Source organism: Jatropha curcas, unplaced genomic scaffold, assembly GCF_041381405.1.
Source record: "Jatropha curcas cultivar XTBG-Jc1 unplaced genomic scaffold, XTBG_Jcur_1.0 HiC_scaffold_813_pilon, whole genome shotgun sequence".
Taxonomy (NCBI): Eukaryota; Viridiplantae; Streptophyta; class Magnoliopsida; order Malpighiales; family Euphorbiaceae; genus Jatropha; species Jatropha curcas.
The window spans coordinates 7,547-33,827 of record NW_028322542.1 but is presented as its reverse complement, the minus strand read 5'-3'; the positions used below and the strand labels follow the sequence as shown (position 1 = coordinate 33,827).

The window sequence follows — 26,281 nt, the reverse complement described above, 5'->3', positions numbered from 1 at the left end:
AAATAAATTTAAATTATATTATTTGTGCTAATAATATTTTATGCAGAATACATATGGAAAGTAAATACGAACAAGGCAAGTCCTAAATCCAGTGTATGAAGACATCCGAAGACCTAGTGGTTAGATTTAGGATCATTGTAGGATAGAGAGAAAATTCATTATAAGCAAAAACAATTTTCTCTCATCAAAATATTTTTCGAAAATAGATTCTTCAAAATAAATCTTTTCGTCAAAAAGTTGTTTTCGAAATTCCTTTAAAGAAATCGAAATGTTCAATTACCTAAAATTAAAGAGATTATGTCTCTAACGATTTTGGTAATAAATTATGCATCTTTTCGGAAAAAATCCTCTTTGAAGATCTAAGAATTTTAATTTATTTCTTACCTAAAACAAGAAGGAAGATTTATTTTTCGTTTTAGTAAGTAGAATCTTTTCGAAAAATATTTTCAAATAAATGCTTTCGAAAATCTTTATTTAAGGAAAGAAGATCGTCTCTATTTTCTTACCAAAAGGATAAAACATTTTTGGTAACTAAGATTTTCGTATCTTCTAAATAAGGAAAGCAAATATTCTGATTTAAAAAGAAATATCCACTTTCTAAAAACGAGAGTCAAACCTCTCTATAAAAAGGTTTTCATTCTTGAAAGTGGAAGAAAGAGTTTTCGTTTTAAGAGTATTCACCTATTGATCATCTTTATCTCTCAAAACTTACTCTCTACCCCCTTTTTCTTTTCATCTTTATACTTACGTTTTTATCTTTAAAGAGAAAAGAATTTTTATAACTACTTTTGAAAAACAGTTTGTTTCTAAACGATTTTCTAATCTGAAAAACTGTTTTTCCTGTGCTTATATTTGCATTTCTGTCTGTCTATTTAGATTCTGTAATCTTTAGTAGACAGGTTTTTATTTGATAAACATTGTGTAATAGCTTAGGTGAGAAGCTATTGTGAAAGAGGTTATCAAGCAACCTTCTCCGTGAGAGAGATTCTAATGTCTTGAATTGAGTTTTGTACTCTGCCAAAAACAGAAAGGGTTGAGGTTAACTAGAACCTTTGGAAAATCTAGTGGGATAAAGGGTAGATCTAGGTGTTGATCTATTGCCTTGTACTGTTGGTTTGTCTCTTACCCTTGAAAAGAGATAACATAGTTGAGGATCTCAAGATGAGTCTTGGGGAGTGGATGTAGGCGAGTTAGTGCCGAACCACTATAAATCACTGTGTTGATCTTTTTAATTTCTGAAGTTTTGCTTGATACTATTTTACTACACTTTGTTTATATTTAGAAATGCTAAAGTTGTTAATGGTTTGATGTTCTAAAACTGAAATAAGTCTTATCTTCTCTGAATATTAGAACTCTGGAATTCTGATAAGTGAATATACCAAGTTCTAAACGTTCTATTTACAGTATATTTCACTACTTGGGTTTCTAATCAGTTTTCTAAACTGATTAAAGCTTTGTGAAGCAGTTCTAATTTCAATAACTGTCTCTCACACAGTCTTATATGATTTTCTAAACTTTATGAGGAAGTTCTAATACAATAGCTTTCCGTCATAAAGCAGTTCTAATATTGAATAAGACATTGTGAAGCAGTTCTAATTAATAGCTGCACTTTGCATAGTCTTTCTATTTTTGAATAGAACATTGTGAGGAAGTTCTAATCCATAATTTATTCTCACAAGTTCTTTATTTTTCCGCTGCACTTAGAATTCTATATTTGTTTTAAAATCTAAAATTTATATTTTAGAAAACCCAATTCCCCCCTCTTGGGTTGTGCCATACATATACGGGACCCACAATCTGGTATCAGAGCTTGGCTCTTGACTTACCGAAGCTTAACGCTTAAGAGATAAGATCCCATGGCAACCTCACTTCCTCTTACTTCTTTAGAAGGTCAATCTGTTTCTAGACCTCCTTTGTTCAATGGTTCTAATTACTCTTATTGGAAAACTAGAATGGAAAATTTCATGAAATCAGTTGATATAAACTGCTGGAGGAATGTTATTACTGGTCCTCGTATTCCCATGAAATTGTAGAATGAGAGTATTAGAAAAACAGAAGAAGAATATACAGATGCTGATTGGAATGATATTGCTATAAATGCAAAAGCTATCAATATTCTTCATTGTGCTTTAGATGCAACAGAATACAACAAAGTGTCTGGATGTAAATCTGCGACAGAAGTTTGGGAAAAACTTAAGTTACCTATGAGGGTACAGATAGAGTAAAGGAATCCAGAATAAATATCCTTTGGAGAGAATATGAAATGTTTAGTATGAAGGAAGGAGAAACTATTGCAGAGTTAAATTCTAGATTTACTAATATAGTTAATCCTTTGAGAACTCTCGGTAAGGAAATTTCAGAAGATGAGCTTGTTAAGAAAATCCTTAGAATTCTACCTAAAAAATGGGATTCTATAGGAACTGTCATGAATTACAAAGAGACTCCCGTCACTTATGATTATCTTATAGGAGCTCTTGTTTCAGAAGAAATGAAATCTTCTTTGACTATAGAAGATAAGAAAAAGAAAGGACTGGCTTTGAAAGTAGTTTCTAGTGAAGAAAGTTCTTCGATCTTGATAGTGATGATTTAGCACGTTGCTAAAAGATTCAAAAAGTTCTATAGAAAGAGTGGAAGGCCACAGAAAAAGTTTATCAAAAAGAACTTTCCACCCAAAAATGGTAACTTACCTAAGAAAGAACCTTCTGAAGTGGTTTGTTATGAATGCAACAAACCCGGACATATCAAGCCTAATTGTCCTAAATTGAAAAAGAAGTCAACGAAAGAGAAGCTGAAGCAGGCTTTCGTAGCTGCTTGGAGTGATTCAGATAATTCTAATTCTGAAAGCCACAGTGATCAAGAAGAAATAGCTAATATGTTAATGGCTACTATCGATTCTGACTCCAAAGAAATCACACTCTGACTTCAACACAGAAAGCTGAAATCAATGAAACAAATGCAACGGTCCAGAAGCATGAAGAAAGCACTGTAAGTATTTCTGAACCTGAATCAGAAAATGATCTTCTAGATACTTACAATAATCTTTGCAATGAGTTTGAAAAGCTTGTTAGAAAGCATAAAGTTCTAAAGAAAGATTTCAGAAAATTAAAATCTGAAAGTAATCATTTAAAAGATGCTTTTTATCAAGAAGTTACATGCAAAGATCTTATCACAGATCAAAGATCTTAAAAATTGTAATAATAGATTTTCTGAAAATCTAACACATCTTAAGAAAAAATGTAAGAATTTGAATTCTGAAAATGAATATTTAAAAACTGAGATTAGAATTCTAAAATCAATTTCAGAATCGTTTTCTAAAGAAAGACAAGGTCTAGCTATGATAGCATTTCTAAACTGAATTGTGTTTCTAATAAGAAAAATGCAGTTTCTAATGTTGTGACTTTAGAATATCAAAGTTTCAACAGAAAGAAAAATCATAGTAAGCTAAATGCATCTGTTACCGACTAACCCTCCAGGACCCAATATGAGTTGGGTACCTAAATCTGCTTGATCTTTTCAGGTGTGCCTAAGGAGTGAGCTGAAAACAGAAAATGTGGTACATGGACAGTGCTTACTCTAGGCATATGACTGGTGGATAGAAAGAAGTTCACTAGATTAGAAAAGAAAAAGGGAGGTACAGTAAGCTTTAGAGACAAAGCAAAAGGTAAAATCGTTGGTATTGGTGCGGTAGGTTTAATCCTTCAATAGAAGATGTATGCTTATAGAAGGATTACATTATAACTTGTTAAGTGTTAGTCAGGATTTGTGATAAAAATAGAAGAGTGATATTTGAACCTTCTATTGTGAAGTTCAGAACATGCATGATAATAAAACCTTATTTGTTGGAAAAAAGGTTTGGAATATATACCTGGTAGATCTCTCTGATATGCATAAGCAGGATATATGTTTAGTTTTGTTGATAATTCTAGTTGGTTATGGCATAGAAGACTTGGACATGCAAGCATGCACCTTATTTCTAAATGTCCTAAGAAAGATTTGGTTCGAGGTTTGCCAAAGTTGCAAGTTCGAAAAAGATCACATTTGTGATGCTTGTCAAATGGGCAAACAAACCAGAGCATCTTTAAATCCAAGGGCATGGGTTTCTACTTCCTAGACCTTTAGAATTGCTACAACCTTGATCTATTCGGTCCAATTACTCCTTCTAGTCTTGGAGGAAATTCTATGCATTTGTTATTGTAGATGACTACTCTAGATTCACCTGGACACTCTTCCTTAGAAATAAGGATGAGTCATATGACATGTTTGTTCATCTTTGCAAGAGAATACAAAATGAGAAAGGATACAACATCTCGGCAATTAGAAGTGATCATGGAGGAGAATTTGAAAATCAGAAATTCGATGCTTTTTGCAATGAGTCAGGAATCTTCCATAACTTCTCAGCACCTGGAACACCTCAACAAAATGGAGTAGTGGAACGCAAGAATAGAACACTTCAAGAAATGGCCAAAACCATGCTAAGTGATTCTAAACTACCAAAGTATTTCTGGGCAGAAGCAGTTAACACTGCCTGTTACATTCTAAACAGGGCTTTGGTAAGATCTAAACTCAAGAAGACTCCATATGAGCTATACAGAGGTAGAAAACCAAATATTGGTTATTTTCACATTTTTGGGTGCAAATGCTTTATTCTAGATAACAAGAAAAATCATCTTGCTAAATTTGATGCTAAATCTTATAAAGGTATTTTTCTGGGATATTCTAGTAATAGTAAAGCATATAGACTATTTAACAAAAGACTCTAGCTGTAGAAGAATCTATTCATGTTGTGTTTGATGAATCTAACTCTACATCTAGAACATTAGAAAGTGATGATGTTGTAGATTTTAATCATGAAAAGCAGAATGAACAATCAGAACAACTAGAATAGCCAGAAAGTGAGCAGAAACACTGATAATCAGGCTGAACCAGAAGTTGAACATGAAGATCAGAATCTAGTTGAAAGTCAAATGCCAAAAACAGAAAATGAAGATTCTCAATTACCAAAAGAATGGCGATTTTCATAAGTATCATCCCCAGGAAGACATTATGGATAATCCCTCAGAAAGGATGATGACTAGAGCTCAATATAAAAGATATTTCGGTAATGTTGCTTCGTTTCTCAATTAGAACCTAAAAATTTAGAAGATGCTCAAAATGATGAAAGTTGGATTCTTGCTATGCAAGAAGAGCTAAATCAATTTGAGATAAACCAAGTGTGGAGACTTGTTTCTAGACTTAAAACCATTTTGTTATTGGAACAAAATGGGTGTTTAGAAATAAGCTTGATGAACAAGGTAATGTTGTGAGAAATAAAGCAAGATTAGTGGCTCAAGGGTACAACCAAGAGGAAGGCATCGATTTTGATGAGACCTTTGCCTCGGTTGCTAGACTGGAGGCCATTAGAATGCTTTATGCATTTGCATGTTTTAAAAACTTCATGTTGTATCAAATGGATGTGAAGAGTGCTTTTTTAAATGGTTTTCTAAATGAAGAAGTGTATGTAGAACAACCTCCTGGTTTTGAAATTTTTGATAAAACCTAATCATGTTTACAAACTTACTAAAACTCTTTATGGTTTGAAGCAAGCTCCTAGAGCTTGGTATGAAAGATTGAGTAAGTTTCTATTAGGAAATGGTTTTTCAAGAGGAAAGGTTGATACAACACTATTTATCAAAAATAAAGCACATGACATTCTAGTTGTACAAATTTATATTGATGACATAATCTTTGGATCTACTAATAATCTTCTTTGTAAGGAATTTTCTAAGATTATGTAGGGTGAGTTTGAAATGAGTATGATGGGAGAGTTAAACTTCTTCCTTGGACTTCAAATCAAATAATGTGAAAATGGAATTTTCATAAGTCAGGAAAAATATACTAGAGAATTGTTGAAATGATTCAAAATGGAAAATGCCAAGGTATGTAGTACACTAATGAGTCCATCCTCAAATTAGAAAAAGATGAAAAGGGTAAGGATGTGGATATTAAATTATTTAGAAGTATGATTGGTTCTTTACTATATCTAATGGCAAGCAGACCAGACATACATTTTAGTGTTTGTCTATGTGCTAGATTTCAATCGTGTCCCAAAGAATCTCATTTAATTGCTGTAAAAAGAATTTTAAGATATCTTCGTGGAAGTTCTAATCTGGGTCTGTGGTATTCTAAAGGTGACACATTTGATCTTGTTGGGTATAGTGATTCTGATTTTGCAAGAAGTAGAATAGATAGAAAAAGCACGTCTGGAACTTGCCAATTTCTAGGCAGCGCCCTTGTATCATGGTTTAGCAAGAAACAGACATCTGTTGCTCTTTCTACTGCAGAAGCGGAATATGTTGCTGTTGGAAGTTGTGTTGCACAAGTTTTATGGATCAAACAACAGTTGGTAGACTATGGACTGAAATTAGAAACAGTGCCAATTAAGTGTGACAACATAAGCGCCATCAATTTATTTAAAAATCCACTTCAGCATTCTAGAACCAAGCACATAGAACTCAGACATCACTTATACGTGATCATGTACAAAAAGGTGACATAGTAATTGAGTTCATTCCTAGAAAAAAGCAATTGGCAGATATCTTTACTAAACCTTTGAATGAAAGTCAATTCTGCTTAATTAGAAGAGAACTTGGTATGTTGGTTCTAAACTCATAACTTTAGAACTCTGTAAGTATGTTCTAAACTGCTTTCTATATTCGAAAATGAAAGACCTGCTATGTTCTAATGTTATTTTATACATGTGTGAAAAACATTTTTGTCTAAAAAGAAACGCATATTGCTCTGATATGACTTTCTAATGTCACTATCAGAATCTTGCTTTAGACCAAATCCGAAAACAGTTAATTTATTGTGTGTGTTTGTTTTATAATGTTTTGTATCCTTAGTTTTAGCGGTTTTATTTTTATTTTATTTGTCATTTTGAATTTCCCTAAAGATTGTCCTTTATTTTCGATTTCTTTTTTTTTTTCGCTACTTAAACGTTCTTGTCTCTCTATTAACTGCTCCATACTCCTTCCCTTGCTCTCTTGCTAACGAAACCCTAAGTTGTTCTTTGTTCAAAAACCTCAACAATGGCCGAATCAAGTTCCACCTCCTCATCCAATTCTTTAACTGAGCAAGGACTCCAACTCCTAAAAAAGACTATCAAAGAAATATGAGCAAAAGGAGTCAAAACAGAAAAAGCCAGATGAGGAACCAAAGGAAGAAAAAGTGGAAACTGCTACTTCAAAGAAACAAGTAGCTAGGGCTCGCGACAAAGGTAAATCTATCCTTTCACCATATCCTCTCATGCATTCATATGTCATTGACTGGAAATTTTTTGGTAGTAATGAGTTTGATTTCAAGGAACTCTTTGAGTTTCAAGATTGGATGGGTTTTCTGTCATTGAACAGACTGTGTTATGAGAGTTTAGTCAAAGATTTTTACGGTTCTCTTAAGGTTAGTGGAACAGAGTCGATTTCAGTAAAGCTTAAGGGTGAAATCAAAGCGTTGTCTTATGCTGACTTGAGCAAGATTTTTAATTTGCCAAACACTGGGTCTAGGGAAACGAAGATTAAGGATATTTCTAGGGTTAGTGAGTACAAAAAGGAAGAGTTTGTGAAGAAAATTGTAAAAAGGGGTTCTGCAGACAACAGGGCACTATTGAATGCTCAAATTTGACAGATAGCATGAAATGACTATACAAACTTATTGTGCATTATATTTATCCCAAAAGTGCTTCACTTACATATGTGAATCAGGTTGAGTTGTGCATTATGTGGGCATATAGTTGAGAAGAAACCTTTCAACCTATGTCATACCATCTTTGACAAAATTCAGAATAACCCTAAGAAACTGCCCTATGGAGTGGTACTTACACCAGTGTTTGAATTTCTGGATGTTGATTTAAAGGAAAGTGATGGCTATAATGTTTCAAAGCTAGACAGTGGGTCGTTAAAAATGAAGATGAAGAAGGTGAAGAAGAAAAAGAGAAAGAAGAGAAAGAAAAAGAAGAAGCTGAGAAAGAAAAGAAAGAAAAAGAAGAAGTTGAGAAAGAAAAGAAAGGAAAAGAAGAGGCTGAGAAAAAGAAGAAGAAAGAAGAGAAAGGAAAAGCTAATTGGGAGAAACAAAGAAGGAAGAAAAGACAAAGGAAATGAAAGAAGAAGAAAAGAAATTAGAAGAGGAAAAGAAGGAAGAGACAGAAAAAGAGAAAATAGCTGAGAAGGAAGCATAATCAGAAAAAGGGGTCTGAAAAGGTTGAAAAAGGAAAGAAAGTAGAAGAAATCAGTGATGCTGAGACAGAAAAACTGGAATTAAGTGGTGAAGAAAAGTCAACTGAGGTAAAAACGAAAAAGAATCTGAGTTCTTATCAGCTCAAAGGATTAGGGAAGCTATGCTAGGAAGAATGGAAAGAGAGCTTATAGAAGAGCATAATAAGGAGCTCGATGAGGCAATAAAGCATTACAAGACTGTGATTGAACAAAATCAGTCTCTCATTGAGTCCTTGGAAAGAATGAAAGATGTCGATGAAAGGAAGTTAGCTACTCTGAAAGTTAAAGGGACACCCTACACTCCTACCTCAGAGAAACCAAAGAAAGTCAAGCACACTGCGGGTAAACATAAGACTCATGGAAGAAAGCCTCCATTGCACCCTTCTTCTAAACGGCCAGAAAGTTCTTCTGAAACTGCTCCAGCTCAGAATCTAAGAAGTTCTAAGAGACTTAGAACTGATCCCAAGCCTCTCTAATTTTTGTGTTGTGAACAATTTTTTTTCCTGTGTAGGATATATTGTTTGAATTCTGTTTATATTTCTTTTATTATGCTCTGATCTCTTCTAACCCTTTTGTATGATGACAAAAAGGGGGAGAACGCAGGATATTTTGGTGATATTTTGCTACGTACTCGGCTATGTGGTAACCAAAGTACTTATATCTTAGTGTTTACTATTTTCTAATCTGTGTTGTTTATCTATATATTCTATTTGGCGAGCTATATATTTTAAATGATGAACTGAGTGTTTTAGAACTTAGATTCTTATTCTAACATCTGCTCTACAGGTTGGACTTAAGATCTTTTGTTCTATTCCTAATATCAGTTTCTATTCTATTCTTTTGCTTTGACCTTATGCTCTGATCATTAGAACTTAGAATATCTTGTCTATCTTTGCTAGTTCTAAATCATTTTCTAAAATGTCTCCCTAGCTCTAAATCTCACAAATAGTTTTATTGCATCTATTCAGGGGGAGCATAATACATGTTCTAAATTCGCTTCATATTAAGATCATTTGGCATGCTTAGAACTTATATTCTTTTATGCATAAAATTTAGGGGGAGCATATGTTTTTATGTTTGCTAAATTTATTGGTTTTGTCATCATCAAAAAGGGGGAGATTGTTGGCTCAAGGGTCAAATTCTAATCTCAGAATTTGATGATTAAAACAAAACAAATAAATTTAAATTATATTATTTGTGCTAATAATATTTTATGCAGAATACATATGGAAAGTAATATACGAACAAGGCAAGTCCTACAAATCCAAAGTGTATGAAGACATCCGAAGACCCTGATGGTTAGATCTTTAGGATTCATTGTAGGATAGAGAGAAAATTCAATTATAAAGCACAAAAACAAATTTTCTCTCATCAAATTATTTTTCGAAAAATAGATTCTTTAAAATAAATCTTTTCGTCAAAAAGTTGTTTTCGAAATTCCTTTAAAAGAAATCGAAATGTTCAAATTACCTAAAATTAAGAGATTATGTCTCTAACGATTTTTTGGTAATAAAAATAAATCTAATGCACTTCTTCTTCGGAAACAGAATCCTCTTTGAAGATCTAAGAATTTTAATTTATTTTCTTACCTAAAACGAAGGAAGATCTTATTTTTTCGTTTTAGTAAGTAGAATCTTTTCGAAAAATATCTTTTTCAAATAATTGTTTTCGAAATCTTTATGTTTAAGGAAAGAAAGATCGTCTCCTATTTTCTTACCAAAAGGATAAAACGATTTTTTGGTAACTAAGATTTCCATATCTTCTAAATAGGGAAAGCAAATATTCTGATTTGAAAAAGAAATATCCACTTTCTAAAAACGAGAGTCACAGACCTTTTTATAAAAAAAGGCGTTTTCATTCTTGAAAATAGTGGAAGAAAGAGTTTTCGTTTTTAAGAGTATTCACCTATTGATCATATCTTTTATCTCTCAAAACTTACTCTCTACCCCCTTTATTTCTTTTCATCTTTATACTTTACCGTTTTTATCTTTAAAAGAGAAAAGAATTTTTATAACAATTACTTTGAAAAACAATTCTGTTTTCTAATCGATTTTCTAATCTGAAAAACTATTTTTCCAGTGCTTATATTTGCATTTCTGTCTGTCTATTTAGATTCTGTAATCTTAGTAGACATGTTTTTATTTGATAAACAATTGTGTAATAGCTTAGGTGAGAAGTTATTGTGAAAGAGGTTATCAAGCAACCTTCTCCGTGAGAGAGATTCTAATGTCTTGAATAGAGTTTCTGTACTCTGCCAAAAAAAGAAAGGGTTGAGGTTAACTAGAACGTTTGGAAAATCTAGTGGGATAAAGGGTAGATCTAGGTGTTGATCTATTGCCTTGTACTGTTGGTTGTCTCTTACCCTTGAAAAGAGATAACAGAGTTGAGGATCTCAAGATGAGTCTTGGGGAGTGGATGTAGGCGAGTTAGTGCCGAACCACTATAAATCACTGTGTTGATCTTTTTAATTTCTGAAATTTTGCTTGATACTACTTTACTCACACTTCTATTTATATTCTAGAAATGCTAAAATTGTTAATGATTTTGATGTTCTAAAACTGAAATAAACTTATCTTTTCTGAATATTAGAATTCTGGAATTCTGATAAGTGAATATATCAAGTTCTAAACCGTTCATCTATTTACAGTATATTTCACTACTTGGATTTCTAATCAGTTTTCTAAACTAGATTAAAGCTTTGTAAAGCAGTTCTAATTTCAATAACTGTCTCTCACCCAGTCTCATATGATTTTTTAAACTTTATGAGGAAATTCTAATTACAATAGCTTTCCGTCATAAAGCAGTTCTGATATTGAATAAGACATTGTGAAACAGTTCTAATTAGTAACTGCACTTTGCATAGTCTTTCTATTTTTCCTGTGTAGAACATTGTGAGGAAGTTCTATCATAATTTATTCTCACAAGTTCTTTATTTTTCCGCTGCACTTCGAATTCTATACTTTGTTTTTTTAAAAGCTAAAATTTATATTTTTAGAAAACCCAATTCACCCCCCTCTTGGATTGTGCCATACATATACGAGACCCACAACTCTTACTAATGTAAGAACTTTTTTTTTTTTTAGAAATAAAATCAATCAAGCCTGTTCCGCTTCATCTTTCCTTTTATTTAAAGGTTGGAAAAATAATCGCCTCCTCACATGGAAATTTCAATATTCCAATTATAATACAATAAATCATAATTTTTTTACATGTATAGGAATTTCAAATATTATATATATCACTACAAAAAATGGCATTTTGCGACCGACGAATCGATCGCAAAACGCAGAAATCGGTTGCTAAGTTTGTTTAGCGGACCGATTTGCGACCGACAACAATCGGTTGCAAAGTGCTCGTCGCAAAAATAAAAAATCGGTCACAAATTTTTGGTCGTAATTTCCTTTCGAAACGCTGTCGCAAATTGGTCGCAGAAAAGTCTGTCGCAATTATGAAATGCGGTCGCAAATTTTAAATTTAAAGTTATTATTTTTGGTAGCAGTTCGGTCGCAAATCCATCACAAAATACAAAAAAAAAAAAGAAAAAATAAATATTATTATAAAACCATAATTTTTTTGCACATGTGAAAATTGGCATATATATATATCACAAATGCAATTCAAAAATAATATAAAAATGTAATTGTTAATGTAGTTAATGTACTGAACAAAATTTCAAAAAACAGCTGGAAAACTAAAAAGGCCAAAATCAAATCTATGCAGTTGGTCATCTGCACGATCCAATGTCGAATCGCCAGGAGAAGTGACCAAGGTATCGTCCGCAGCATCGGGCTCAGGAGACGGTAGTGGCTGCTGCTGAGATGTCGAAACATTTTGATTTGTAGCAGGCACAGGATCAGAGGAAGAAGTACCAGCACCGAGCTAACCAGACAGCCGCATGACATGCGCTCTAAGTTCTGCAATCTGTCTCTCTTGATCATCAACACGAGCCCGTAATGCAGTAAACTCCTCGGCACTGTGCTTGGGCTGTGGTGTTGGCTGCAGAAGCGTGAGATGCTGAGCTGCAGTAAAACTGTGATGCCTGAGACCCGACGCCATATACCTTCCTCTTCTTCTCACCCCCTACAGCCTCGAGATAAAGTGCTACCTCATCAATTCTTGACTCAGCTTCAGATTCATCAGCCTGAGAAGAAACAAGATGCTCCCGAGCTGTAGTATAGTTCTCCTGAAAATAAAAAATTAATTAATCAATGTAGTTGCAAGCTTTATTATATGAACTTTGTACATTTCGCAACGACTAGAGGGTAAATGTAAATATTCTTCATTGTTACTTACATTGACACTCACCGCTGTCTGTCGACAAACGTATTAAGATCGTGGTCCTTCGTGTGAATGTATGTAAACACCTCAATCGGTGTGGGCTCACGACCTAATTTTTCAGCCTGTAATGAATTTTTATGCATGATATATTAATATAGTGTCCTTTCATTAAACATCAGTTTTATACTGTGACTAGTTGACTCACTAATAATCGAGCTGTCTCTATAGCATATATTGTTCCGCCTGTGTGTCGAGAAGGTCTTGCTCCATCACTGCCAGTCTCACTGTGCCTATTTTGTGCAAATATCTCCCGCTTTCTCTTGATTGCAGGATCCTCCCAAGCCTTTTGCCAGCTCTCCCATATCTCTTGAGACACGCACTGCTGCTTCTTACCGCTTCTTCTCATCCTATAGGTGAAGTCAGCATATCGGTCAGCGCATAACTTCTCCCAGGCCACTTTCAGCATGGCCGTAATTGCCTCGTCCCATACGAAATGCTTCTACAAAAAATGAAAAATAAAATTTCAATAAAACAAGGTATCTTGATGAATTGTAAACATGAATGATATAACTTAAACCAAAGCGTACCTGAAACTCCTCCCAATAAAAGTCTCTCGCCTCTTGTGGTACGGCATCCCATGTGTATCCTTCTTTATGAAGTTGTAGCTTGATTATTCGCATAATTTGCCTCGATGCTCTAGAGGATGGATATATGCTGAGAAAAAAAAACACAAGTGAAATATAATTCGACGAAAGCATCACAATCTAAACAAAACCAAGTACAGAGGAAAAAGTGAATAAGTACTTACTGTCCCGCTACCAAACTGAGGCTGGTACGTGGATCTGATGAAGCTACAAAAGAAGTGACAAATGCTATAAATGCAGATAAATAATTAATATATAATTGAAATGATAGTAATGACATTTATGATTACCTTGCACAGTAGGTGACTGTGCAGTTGGTGAAGACTGTACTAGTCTAGAAACTGGGGTAAAAGAGGAAGGAGCAAAAGGAAGTGATAGCGGCAGTACTAGTCGCTGAGTAGAGGATGAAGCCCCAGACGTAACTGAAGACGAAGGAGGGATGTCCCTCCTCGTCCACGGGTACTGCGTCCTAGGCCACGACCTCCACGCGAACCACTGCTGGACGCGTCTGAATCAAACACTCTGCCTCTAGCCATCCGTACTGCAGATATCAGATCCTAGATATGTATGTATACAATTATATGAATTGTAGAACATGTGTAAACATGAGTAAAGAAAGTTAATAACATTGAAATTCTTCATTAATAATATTAGATATACATCTATCAATTTGTAACAATAAAACTGTTCTAAGTATTAAGTGTCTTCATTATCATCTACTTCCTCCTCCTCTTCATCTTCTTCCTCTTCTTCATATTCGTCTTCTGAGGTACCCATGATGATTTGATCTTCTCTCTTCATCATCTGATGCTCCTATTTCAACATAAGATCGGCTTTCATCATCCAATCTATCTGTTAAATCTTCAACAACTTGAATCGGTTGTGTATCAACCCTAACTTCTTGAAATGGCTCCGATACTGCGAGTGAAGCAGATTGTTTAGTTTCAAGTGCGTGACCAACTGATCTAGCCTTAATTTTACACACTGCCATCCAATTGCAACGATCTCATTTAAACGATGGATATGGGATATAGTACACTTATCCAACTTGCATTGCTAACACAAAAGGTTCATACTTTGTATATCTTCTTCTTTGATTAATATCTACCAGATTATACTTAGGATGAACCTTCATGCCAACATTTGGCATAGGATCAAACCATTCACATTTGAATAAGATTGTGCACTTCAGTGGTAGGCCTGGATATTCTAACTCTAAAACCTCAACCAATTTCCCATAAAAATTGTTTGACACGTCACTGTAGTTTGATCCCTTTATGCAAACACCGTTGTTCATTGTCTTTCTGCTTCTCCCATAACCCTCAGTCTGAAACTTGTAACCATTTACAAAGTAGCCGGAGTAGGCATTAGCAACCGATAGAGGTCCCTTTGCTAGATCCGTAATGAATCTGTTACCAATATCGCTTTTCGAGCTTCGAGCCTATGGGAAATAATAATGACACAAGTGAGATCTAATAATGTACATTCCATGTTGTATGCATTGAAAGTAACTTACATAATATTTGAACCATTCTGCAAATTCGGAGTCCAGTTTTGCATCGTAACTTACATAATATTTGAACCATTCTGCAAATTCGGAGTCCAGTTTTGCATCAACTACAGTCTCAGTCAAATTTGGATTTTGAAGCAGCAAAAGATAGATATATTTCCTGTTTATGAATTAACAAAATTAGTATAAGTATGATTTACTACACCCCACAGGGTTTAGATTGTCTACAATGTGTATACTTACTGTAAAAATGGCGTAATCTCTTCGCAATTCAACAAAATATAGGTTTGAGCCGCTCATATCTCTGCATCAGTCAATCGTCTTTTTTTTATTTACCAATCGTACGCCCAAGATAGGTGAAAATTGTTAGATTTCCTTCAAACTCAGATTCTATTCGATCTCCTCCGTCATCGTTACGTGGCACTCTCCGATGCTTGGTGAAAACATGTGGTTCGAAGTAGTGTGAACAGAAGGTGGAAGCTTCTTCCACCAAATATGCATTGCAAATTGATCCCTCAACCTTTTCCTTATTGCGCACATTCTTTTTAATTTTCTACAGGTGTCTATCATTGTACAATGCCAATATGTAAGTATGAGTTGAAATAAATGATGTAATGATTAGAATGGGATGTTAGTGATTCACCTCTCAAATGGATACATCCATCTATATTGTACCGGTCCTGCTACACGACATTCAAAGGGCAAATGAACCGATAGATGCTCCATAGAATCAAAGAAGCCGGGTGGAAAAATTTGCTCCAATTTGCATATCACTACTGGGATTTCTCGCGCTAATTGGTTCATATCATCGCATCGGATAATAGTCATCGTTAATTCCTTGAAAAAGAGACTCAATTCTGTCATTGCTTCCCAAATTTTCCCTGGCAATAATTCCCGGAATGCCACAGGGATCAATCTTTGCATGAAAACATGACAGTCATGGCTTTTCATGCCAAACAATCTGTACTTCCTCATGTCCACACATCTACCCATATTTGAACAGTATCCATCTGGAAACCTTAATGATCGTACCCATTCGCACAATAATTGCCTTTGGGGTTTATCTAAACAATAACATGCCTTTGGAAACTTACCAGTAAGTACAGATTGCTCGAGTTTTGGTCGACGACAAATTTCCTTCATGTCTGCTCTCGCTTTTGCATTATCCTTGGTTTTCCCTTCAATGTTCATGACAGTGTTGAACAAATTTTCAAACACATTTTGTTCTATGTGCATCACATCAAGGTTATGACGGATAAGAAGTGAACTCCAGTATGGTAAATCCCAGAAGATGCTTCGCTTTTTCCACCCGCTATTCCTGCAATTCTTCCATTTGCCTCATCTGCACCTAACTCTGTAACTTTCATAAGGCCTAGATCTTCAATTTCTTGTAATATTTCAGCTCCAGACTTCACAGGCGGAGGGGGTTGAGCAATAGTCGTGTTCTTTCTAAAGCATTGTCGATTTCTCCTCTAAGGGTGAGATTCTGGTAAGAATTTGCGATGACAATCAAACCAACATTGTTTACCTCCATTTTTTAGTGTAAATGCATTCGAGTTTTCCATGCAATGAGGACAAGCCAATTTGCCTCCCGTACTCCACCCAGATAACATTCCAAATGCTGAAAAATCACTGATGGTCCAAAGCAAAGTAGCTCGCATTATGAAATTTTGATTGGTCGAAATATCGAATGTTTCAACTCCATATTCCCATAAATAATTAAGTTCGGCAATCAAAGGCTGCAGAAACACATCAATTTTGTGTTTCGGATTAGTAGGGCTAGGTACAATAACACACGAAAACATATATTCATCTTTCATACACATTGACGTGGTAGATTATATGGTGTGACAATGACAGGCCATGATGAATATTATTGTCTTGATTGCCCAAACGGCTGAAACCCATCAGTACAAAGCCCCAATCTCATGTTTCTCATATCAGTAGCAAACACAGGATGAATGTTATCAAAATATTTTCATGCTTCAGAGTCTAACGGATGAGTCATTATACCATCCTCATATTCATGCAAAGCATGCCATGTCATGTGTTCAGCTGTCGCCTTAGATGCATATAACCTGTTGGCTCAATTTTGATGATTAAAACAAAATAAATAAATTTAAATTATATTATTTGTGCTAATATTATTTATGTAGAATTCTTATGGAAAGAAAACGAACAAGGCAAGTCCTACAAAAATCCATAGTGTGTGAAGATATCCAAAGACCATAGTGTGTGAAGATATCCGAAGACCCTAGTGGTTAGGTATTTAGGATACATTGTAGGATAGAGAGAAAATTCATCTATAAGCACATAAACTAGTCTTTCTCTCATCAAAATATTTTTCAGAAATTAGATTCTTCAAAAATAAATTTTTGTTTTTGAAATTCCTTTAAAAGAAATCAAAATGATTCAATTATCTAAAATTAAAGAGATTATGTCTCTAACGATTTTGGTAATAAATCGTATTCTTTCTTTTTCAGAAATCCTTTTTGAAGATCTAAAGAATTTTAATTTATTCTCTTACCTAAAACAAAGAAAGATCTTATTCTTTTCCGTTTTAAGTAAGTAAAATCTTTTCGAAAAATATTTTCCAAATAAATTGCTTTCGAAAAGCTTTATGTTTAAGGAAAGGAAGATCGGCTCCTATTTTCTTACCAAAAGGATAAAACAAATTTTTTGGTAACTAGGATTTTCGTATCTTCTAAATAAGGAAAGCAAATATTCTGATTTCAAAAATAAATATCCACTTTCTAAAAACGAGAGTCACAAATCTCTCTATAAAAAGGAGTTTTCACTCTTTGAACAAGTGGAAGAAAGAGTTTTCGTTTTAAGAGTATTCACCTATTGATCATATCTTTATCTCTCAAAACTTACTCTTACCCCCCATTTTTTCTTTTCATCTTTACACTTCACGTTTTATCTTTAAAGAGAAAAGAATTTTGATAACTACTTTTGAAAAACGGTTCTGTGTTCTAAACGATTTTCTAATCTGAAAAACTGTTTTTCCTGTGCTTATATTTGCATTTCTGTCTGTCTATTTAGATTATGTAATCTTTTTTAGACAGGTTTTTATTTGATAAACAATTGTGTAATAGCTTAGGTTAGAAGCTATTGTGAAAGAGGTTATCAAGCAACCTTCTCTGTGAGAGAGATTCTAATGTCTTGAATTGAGTTTATGTACTCTGCCAAAAATAGAAAGGGTTGAGGTTAACTAGAACCTTTGGAAAATCTAGTGGGATAAAGGGTAGATCTAGGTGTTGATCTATTGCGTTGTACTGTTGGTTTGTCTCTTACCCTTGAAAAGAGATACCATAGTTAAAGATCTCAAGATGAGTCTTGGGGAGTGGATGTAGGCGAGTTAGTGCCGAACCACTATAAATCACTGTGTTGATCTTTTTATTTTCTGAAGTTTTGCTTGATAGTACTTTACTTACACTTCTGTTTACATTTTAGAAATGCTAAAAGTTGTTAATGGTTCTGATGTTCTAAAACTGGAATAAGTCTTATCTTCTTTGAATATTAGAACTCTAGAATTCTGATAAGTGAATATACCAAGTTCTAAACCTGTCACGACCCGATTTCATGGGCCGGACCAGCACTAAGGCCCAGGTAAGCTTAAGGCCCCCGAGGCCCGTAGTAAGCATGAAACATTAAAAATTTACTATCTCAATATAATTTTAAACATTCAACCCATATTTATAGGAAAATAAACCTCAAGATTTTATTAAATCTCGGCCCAAAATTATCAGTTACAACATTCCATAGTTTGGGCCCAATTAACAATACATCACATTTTTAATATGGGCTCATGGAATTATATCGTCTATGTTAATATACGACTAATTGTATGTAAATTCTCCAACTGCAGAGTCACTAACTATTTGGTATACATAGCTTTTTATACATATAATTACATAGTAAAATAATTATGGAACTGGAAAATTTTCTTCTAGCCCTGCGGCGAAGGAACATAACTTAACTGAATTAAAGAGAAACTTACTTCCTGAAAAATTAAACAAGATATGTGAGCCTTCTAAGAAGTAATACTTATTGCACAACACACGCATTCACATAAATGTATAAATATATCAATCTAGTCATCCGACTAGTTATATGCTCACGCAGCCAGTCACACAAATGGCATATCACCAGCACTCACAATTATTAACATCTTCACATAATCACATCACGTGGAAATTAGTCAGTGGCATCACCGAAACCCCCGACGAGCCGTACTCTCACCTGGCCCATCTTCTCAAACGTGTGCACTCGGGGAGCCAATCCCCCATACCTAACCGACCAGTCTAATCCTCACACGACCAGTCCTCTCATTGTTTTTACATTCTCTCTTTTCTTTTCCATACCAACAGGAGGCAACCCGGTGGTCTCCATCCAATCTAGATCATCAGGCGCTCACAACAGGAGGCCACCCTGCGGGCTGCGATCAGATCTAGACTATCAGGTGTGCAACGACGAGAGGCCATCCTGTGGTTTCTATATAATCTATGGTATCAGGTGCACACAGGGGCGCCGATCTCCCATTTTCTGGGCCGACGGTACAGTTTCATAATTCATCATAATCAGGATCCATGCTTTATCGACCGTCCTCACAAACCCATGGTGACCCACTTTATCCCAATTCCACACAAACAAAGCATAGCATTATCCCAACACAATTAATCAAGTATTGCAATTAAATGCAGACATATTGATCAGTTAAACATCGAAATGCAATGCACAATTAGACATTCATACTCAAATGCAAATAAATAAATAAATAATATTAACAATAAACAACAACGATAAGATAAATAATAATAATAAACAATAATAATGAAAATAGATAAGTAATTGAATAATTAAATGAATAATGATGATAATAATAAAATAATTAAAGCACTCTATTTATTATGTATTAAGTTATAGAATTAATCTAAATAAACTTATTAATTATGTTATTAATTAAAACTAGTCTAAGTTCTATCGAAATTTCGGCAGCACCTCCCCTAAAAATTGGACTATCCACTTGTTTAGATAACACAATAATTATATATTTATCAATTAATACACACAGCCCATCCGTGGGGCAATCAATCAACTTTATTCCCATCCTCCTTAAACATCAGTATTAACACCCAAATATCTCAACCATAAGTTTATAAATATAAGGACTTTCAAACTGTTCCAACAATACTCATCTAAGATTATTTGTTAAATCATAAGCTGACCAAATTAATAACTTTATGGTAATTAAATTGTTAAGTTGTTAAAACTCATTTTTAACAATAACTATTTATAACTACTATTTATTTAGATTCGATCATCTAATTATCTAACTAATTAATTCCGATTCCTCCTTCATGTTTCGATTTATGACAATTATTCCAAAATGACTTATGCTCTAGATTTTCAACATTAAATGTATTTTGTTAGGTTGAATAGTGATTTTTAATTACGTACTCAACCTAATATAATCACAATTTCTAACAAGTGAATCCTAAGTTCGAATTCTCCTAAAAATCCTCCAATTAAATTCACAAGCTTCCAACCTAATATTTCAAAGTCCTTCGATTAAATATCTATTCAAAATCAACTAAATTAACCCAAAAATTTAAATTTGAAATTTATAATACAAATCGAAAAATAGAACTTAGGGCGTACCGATCGAAATTCAAGTGACGATTCCAGGATCCACGCAAGGAGAGGAAGATTCTGTCTCTTGATGCCTCGCCGGAGTGTCGCCGGACCGCCGCCGTTGCCGCCGTACATGGTGGCCGGAAAAAGCAAAACTGCCCAGAAATTTGCAACGATCATACCATTCATCTCAAAATTCACCAAGGATTCCATTTCTAGTGTTAGTTTAGTGAGATTGGTCCTCTAATTGGCCGGATCGGGCCCGACAGCCACTGCTCCGTGCACGATTGCTCCTCAAATCTTTGGTAAGGTCGCAATTTATGGAAGGAAAATGCTCTAGAGGTGATTAGGAGTCGATTGGCACCCTTCCGGTCGCCTGAGATCGACTGAACGGCTAGATTTCGCCTGAGAATGGAAGAGCAAGGTGCGGTTTGCAGAAGCAGTGATCGCGCCGCTGGAGCTTCGTTCGCGTGAGAGGAGGCTGGAAACGTAGTCAGCGGCACACGGTGCGTCGTCCGTCACCTCGTGCTCATCTTGCAGTGGCCGAAAACGTGGTGCCAGGGGAAAAGAGGAGGTTGTCGCGTGTTGGAGGGAGAAGAAGAAGAAGGAGAAGAAAGAAAAAGAAAGAAAAGATGGTTCTAAAGAACTCTGGGCCATTCCAGTTCGATTCGAATCGGTTTGGTCCAAATCAACAGTTTGGCCCGACCTTGCTTGGTTTACGGGGTTCTCACCTAGTTTACAGAATCGATTTGATTTATTTTTACTTTATTTATTTTTATTATTTTAATTAGGTTCTATAACATTTCTTCAATTTACTTAATATTAATATTAATAATCATAATATTAGATTTTTAAGATAATTAATTCATGTAGTAACCACACTCACATTTACATTAAAAGTTAGGGCTCAATATCTAGTTAAACAAAATTTCTAAAGGTTCTCAACCCGGTAATTCCGATAATGTGTTTTGGGCTTGAGCCCAACTCACCATTTAGGCCCAGATTGAAATTGCTCGGTACTTACAACCCATACCGTCACAAATTCAGATTTTTGATTTATTAAAAATTCAAAAGTTTAGAAAATAAAAATTCAGGGTATTTCAATCTCCCCCCCCCCTTAAGACAATTCGTCCACGAATTGAAATATAGTAGGAAAGATTAAGAATAGATACATAGGGAGTTTCACAATCATAAGAAATTACTTCCAAGACGAAGGAGACAGCTCAAGAGTGGCTAATATGAACCGAGGAAAGAAAAAGGGTCAGGTATTCTAGTATTCTAATTGTAATTCTATCCCCAACCATCCTATTTAATGCCACCTAGCTAAAACTTACAAGAACTTGGGTTTATTACCTAAATCTCCAATTACTATCTTCAGACAGCTACTGAAATCTTTAGAAAATCTTTCTTGAATAAATCTTACAATAAAACTGGGTTTAACAAGAAAAAAATATTTTTCTTAAGATTATATAATTTCATTTGAAAATTTAAACTTTCACTAGGCATTCCTTCATCAAAACTTAACACATAGTTTACAAACACAAAACAATTGAAATTTAATTCATTTATAATAATAAGAATTAACTCGTCTAATTTACATATATTATTACTAAATTTTTCTTAATCAAAAGTTCAGAAACTACTACTTTAATCCAAAACTTTAAGAAAAATCGTCTTGTAACTTTCGTTGTCTATTAGTATCACAGTGCGATTTGAACTCACTCTCTTAGTTCTTATCTATACAAGTCCTATTCTCCTCATAACATCTTTACCATACACTAGTACATCTATTAGATAGTTCCTAAACTAAGGATATCACTGTGCTCTATAGCTATCTTACCTCTACGAAGATTTTTAATATTTTTCCTGTTTAAACATCAATTTCTCTTTAATACTTAATCTCTCAAGTTACCCTAAAACTTATCATCAAATGGGCTTTCATAATAACACCTTTCATCTCTCCTAGCTCTTATATTTTTAATAACTTTTCATTCCACCAATGTCGCTATTAGTTCATCCTAAGGATATTAAATATTCTTATTAATTATTTGTCCAATTGGTTTCTTTCATACTACTAATCATCATTATTCATGACTTACCTAATCACTAACATTTCAACCTAACATTTATTACTTGCCCTAGATATTCACCTTTTACCTAATACTCATCAATACTAATAAAATTCCTTAAGTCCCAAAGTAATGCCTCTTTACCATCCAAATATCACATCAAATCGATCTCATTAACTCCTTAGAGTCTAATTTACATATACTATTAACTTCTTTACTATTTTGTCCATATCCTCCTGGATTACAATTTCAAATCATAGTGCTAACATTTTAATTAGTCTTATTTAACTAAGTGTTAAGCACCATATATGGAACTATTAACTTAAAATTAGCATCTATCTAGTGCTAACTTATATCAAATTCAGATTCAACTCACCTGTCTCACCTATCTTTAACTTCATATTTGACTTCAGAATTTTCAACCAATCTAGTAAGGGATTCATAAATTCCTCTCATTTTTATCTACCACTTACTCCTCTATATATTACAACTCGTCATATATTATTCCTTATACCCTTAAACTATTCAAGTTCATTCTTAATGTTATCTTTCTCTCTTACACATTAAATAGTCCTATATTCCAAATCTAATCGCCACTTAACTCCTATACCAAAATCGGCTACCCAACATTTCCAGCGTTCATGTTCTCAACTTGACTACTAACTGTATACTTACTTATATTATCACCACCAGTCTTATTCTTCTTTTTCAATCTTCTTTCAAATTTTACTATCCTTGTAATCATTTCATTTTATGATCTAATCCAATTGGCCCCGTGATATATAAATAGACAACTTTCAAAAATAATTTTCTATATAAATAATCAATTTCAAATTATTTATCATAACACAATTTGAATTCAAAATTAAAATAGGGTTTTAAATTTAAATATCAATATCAAGTAAATAAAACAATTAAAAAGATTATCTTTTGAATAAATTCTAAAGAAATTCAGTAGCTGAGCTGAATACTAAAATATCGATTCCTAATCACCCAAAGTTCATCAATCCGCCATACAAATGAAAAACCTATTTATTCTCTACACTATCCTATTCACTATAGGAATAGAGCTCACTTGAAAAGAAGTGTACTGGGTGATCAGGCCAATCCACTACCATCAGGTATTACTCTATTCCCTAGCCCAAGGGTTGATATCAACTCTAGCCCCTATAAGTATTGCGATGGATTTATCTTATTGTCTACTGCTTTCACTCTAATCCTCAACTACTTCTTTCTACGGACTATTGGTTTACACAATAGGTATGGATTTTTCCTTCATAGGGTCCAGTGCGTCCACCATCCCCAAGAAGGAAATTCCCAAGCTTCTTTCCTTATGTTGGTTACAGCCGATCCCAACATAAAGAAATTCCCTATACTCCGTAGTTGTGTCCTAAAACCCTAACCTAAGCTCTGATACCAACTTTGTCACGACCCGATTCCATAGGCCGAACCGGCACTAGGGCCTAGGTAAGCTTAAGGCCCCCGAGGCTCATAGTAAGCCTGAAACACTAAAAATTTACTATCTCAATATAATTTTAAACATTCAGCCCATATTTATAGGAAAATAAACCTCAAGATTTTATTAAATCTCGGCCCAAATTTATCAACTACAACATTCCATAGTTCGGGCCCAATTAACAATACATCACATTTTTAATATGGGCTCATAGAATTATATCGTCTATGTTAATATACGACTAATTGTATGTAAATTCTACAACTGCGGAGTCACTAACTATTTGGTATACATAGCTTTTTATACATATAATTACATAGTAAAATAATTATGGAACTGGAAAATTTTCTTCTAGCCCTGTGGCAAAGGAACATAACTTAACTGAATTAAAGAGAAACTTACTTCTTGAAAAATTAAACAAGATATATGAGCCTTCTAAGAAGTAATACTTATTGCACAACACACGCATTCACACAAATGTATGAATATATCAATCTAGTCATCCGACTAGTTATATGCTCACGCAGCCAGTCACACAAATGGCATATCACCAGCACTCACAATTATTAACATCTTCACATAATCACATCACGTGAAAATTAGTCAGTGGCGTCACCGAAACCCCCGACCAGCCGTACTCTCACCTGGCCCATCCTCTCAAACGTGTGCACCCGGGGAGCCAATCCCCCATACCTGGCCGACCGGTCTAATCCTCATACGACCAGTCCTCTCATTGTTTTTACATTCCTCTTTTCTTTTCCATACTAATAGGAGGCAACCTGGTGGTCTCCATCCAATCTAGATCATCAGGCGCTCACAACAGGAGGCCACCCTGCGGGCTGCGATCAGATCTAGACTATCAGGTGCGCAACGACGAGAGGCCATCCTGTGGTTTCTATATAATCCATGGTATCAGGTGCACACGGGGGCGCCGATCTCCCATTTTCCCGGCCGACGGTACAATTTCATAATTCATCATAATCAGGATCCATGCTTTATCGACCGTCCTCACAAACCCATGGTGACCCACTTCATCCCAATTCCACGCAAACAAAGCATAGTATTATCACAACACAATTAATCAAGTATTGCAATTAAATGCAGACATATTGATCAGTTAAACATCGAAATGCAATGCACAATTAGACATTCATACTCAAATGCAAATAAATAAATAAATAATATTAACAATAAACGACAACGATAAGATAAATAATAATAATAAACAATAATAATGAAAATAGATAAGTAATTGAATAATTAAATGAATAATGATGGTAATAATAAAATAATTAGAGCACTCTATTTATTATGTATTAAGTTATAGAATTAATCTAAATAAACTTATTAATTATGTTATTAATTAAAACTGGTCTAAGTTCTATCGAAATTTCGGCAGCACCTCCCCTAAAAATTGGACTATCCACCTGTTTAGATAACACAGTATTATTATATATTTATTAATCAATACACACAGCCCATCCGTCGAGCAATCAATCAACTTTATTCCCATCCTCCTTAAACATCAGTATTAACACCCAAATATCTCAACCATAAGTTTATAAATATAACGACTTTCAATCTGTTCCAACAATACTCATCTAAGATTATTTGTTAAATCATAAGCTGACCAAATTAATAACTTTATGGTAATTAAATTGTTAAGTTGTTAAAACTCATTTTTAACAAAACTATTTATAACTACTATTATTTAGATTCGATCATCTAATTATCTAACTAATTAATTCCGATTCGTCCTTCACGTTTCGATTTATGACAATTATTCTAAAATGACTTATGCTCTAGATTTTCAACATTAAATGTATTTTGTTAGGTTGAATAGTGATTTTAATTCCATACTCAACCTAATATAATCACAATTTCTAACAAGTGAATCCTAAGTTCGAATTCTCCTAAAAATCCTCCAATTAAATTCACAAGCTTCCAACCTAATATTTCAAAGTCCTTCGATTAAATTTCTATTCGAAATTAACTAAATTAACCCATAAATTTAAATTTGAAATTTATAACACAAATCGGAAAATAGAACTTAGGGCATACCGATCGAAATTCGAGTGACGATTCTAGGATCCACGCAAGGAGAGGAAGATTCTGTCTCTTGATGCCTCGCCGGACCGCCGCCGTTGCCGCCGTACATGGTGGCCGGAAAAAGCAAAACTGCCCAGAAATTTGCAACGATCATACCATTCGTCTCAAAATTCACCAAGGATTCCATTTCTAGTGTTAGTTTAGTGAGATCGGTCCTCTAATTGGCCGGATTGGGCCCGACAGCCACTGCTCCGTGCACGATTGCTCCTCAAATCTTTGGTAAGGTCGCAATTTATGGAAGGAAAATGCTCTAGAGGTGATTAGGAGTCGATTGGCACCCTTCCGGTCGCCTGAGATCGACTGAACGGCGAGATTTCGCCTGAGAATGGAAG

At 34.4% G+C, this 26,281-nt stretch overlaps 1 protein-coding gene across 1 annotated transcript in view; it reads right to left on the bottom strand.

The window, feature by feature from the left end:
* The window catches only part of LOC149491713 (pseudouridine-5'-phosphate glycosidase-like), a 42,451-nt gene extending 16,375 nt beyond the window's left edge, over positions 1–26,076 (bottom strand). Inside the window, exon 1 of the mRNA XM_089717085.1 lies at positions 25,902–26,076. Within this exon, the coding sequence (XP_089573211.1) occupies positions 25,902–26,076 (175 nt within the window). The remainder of the gene's footprint in view (positions 1–25,901) is intronic.
* Positions 26,077–26,281: the final 205 nt, after the last annotated feature.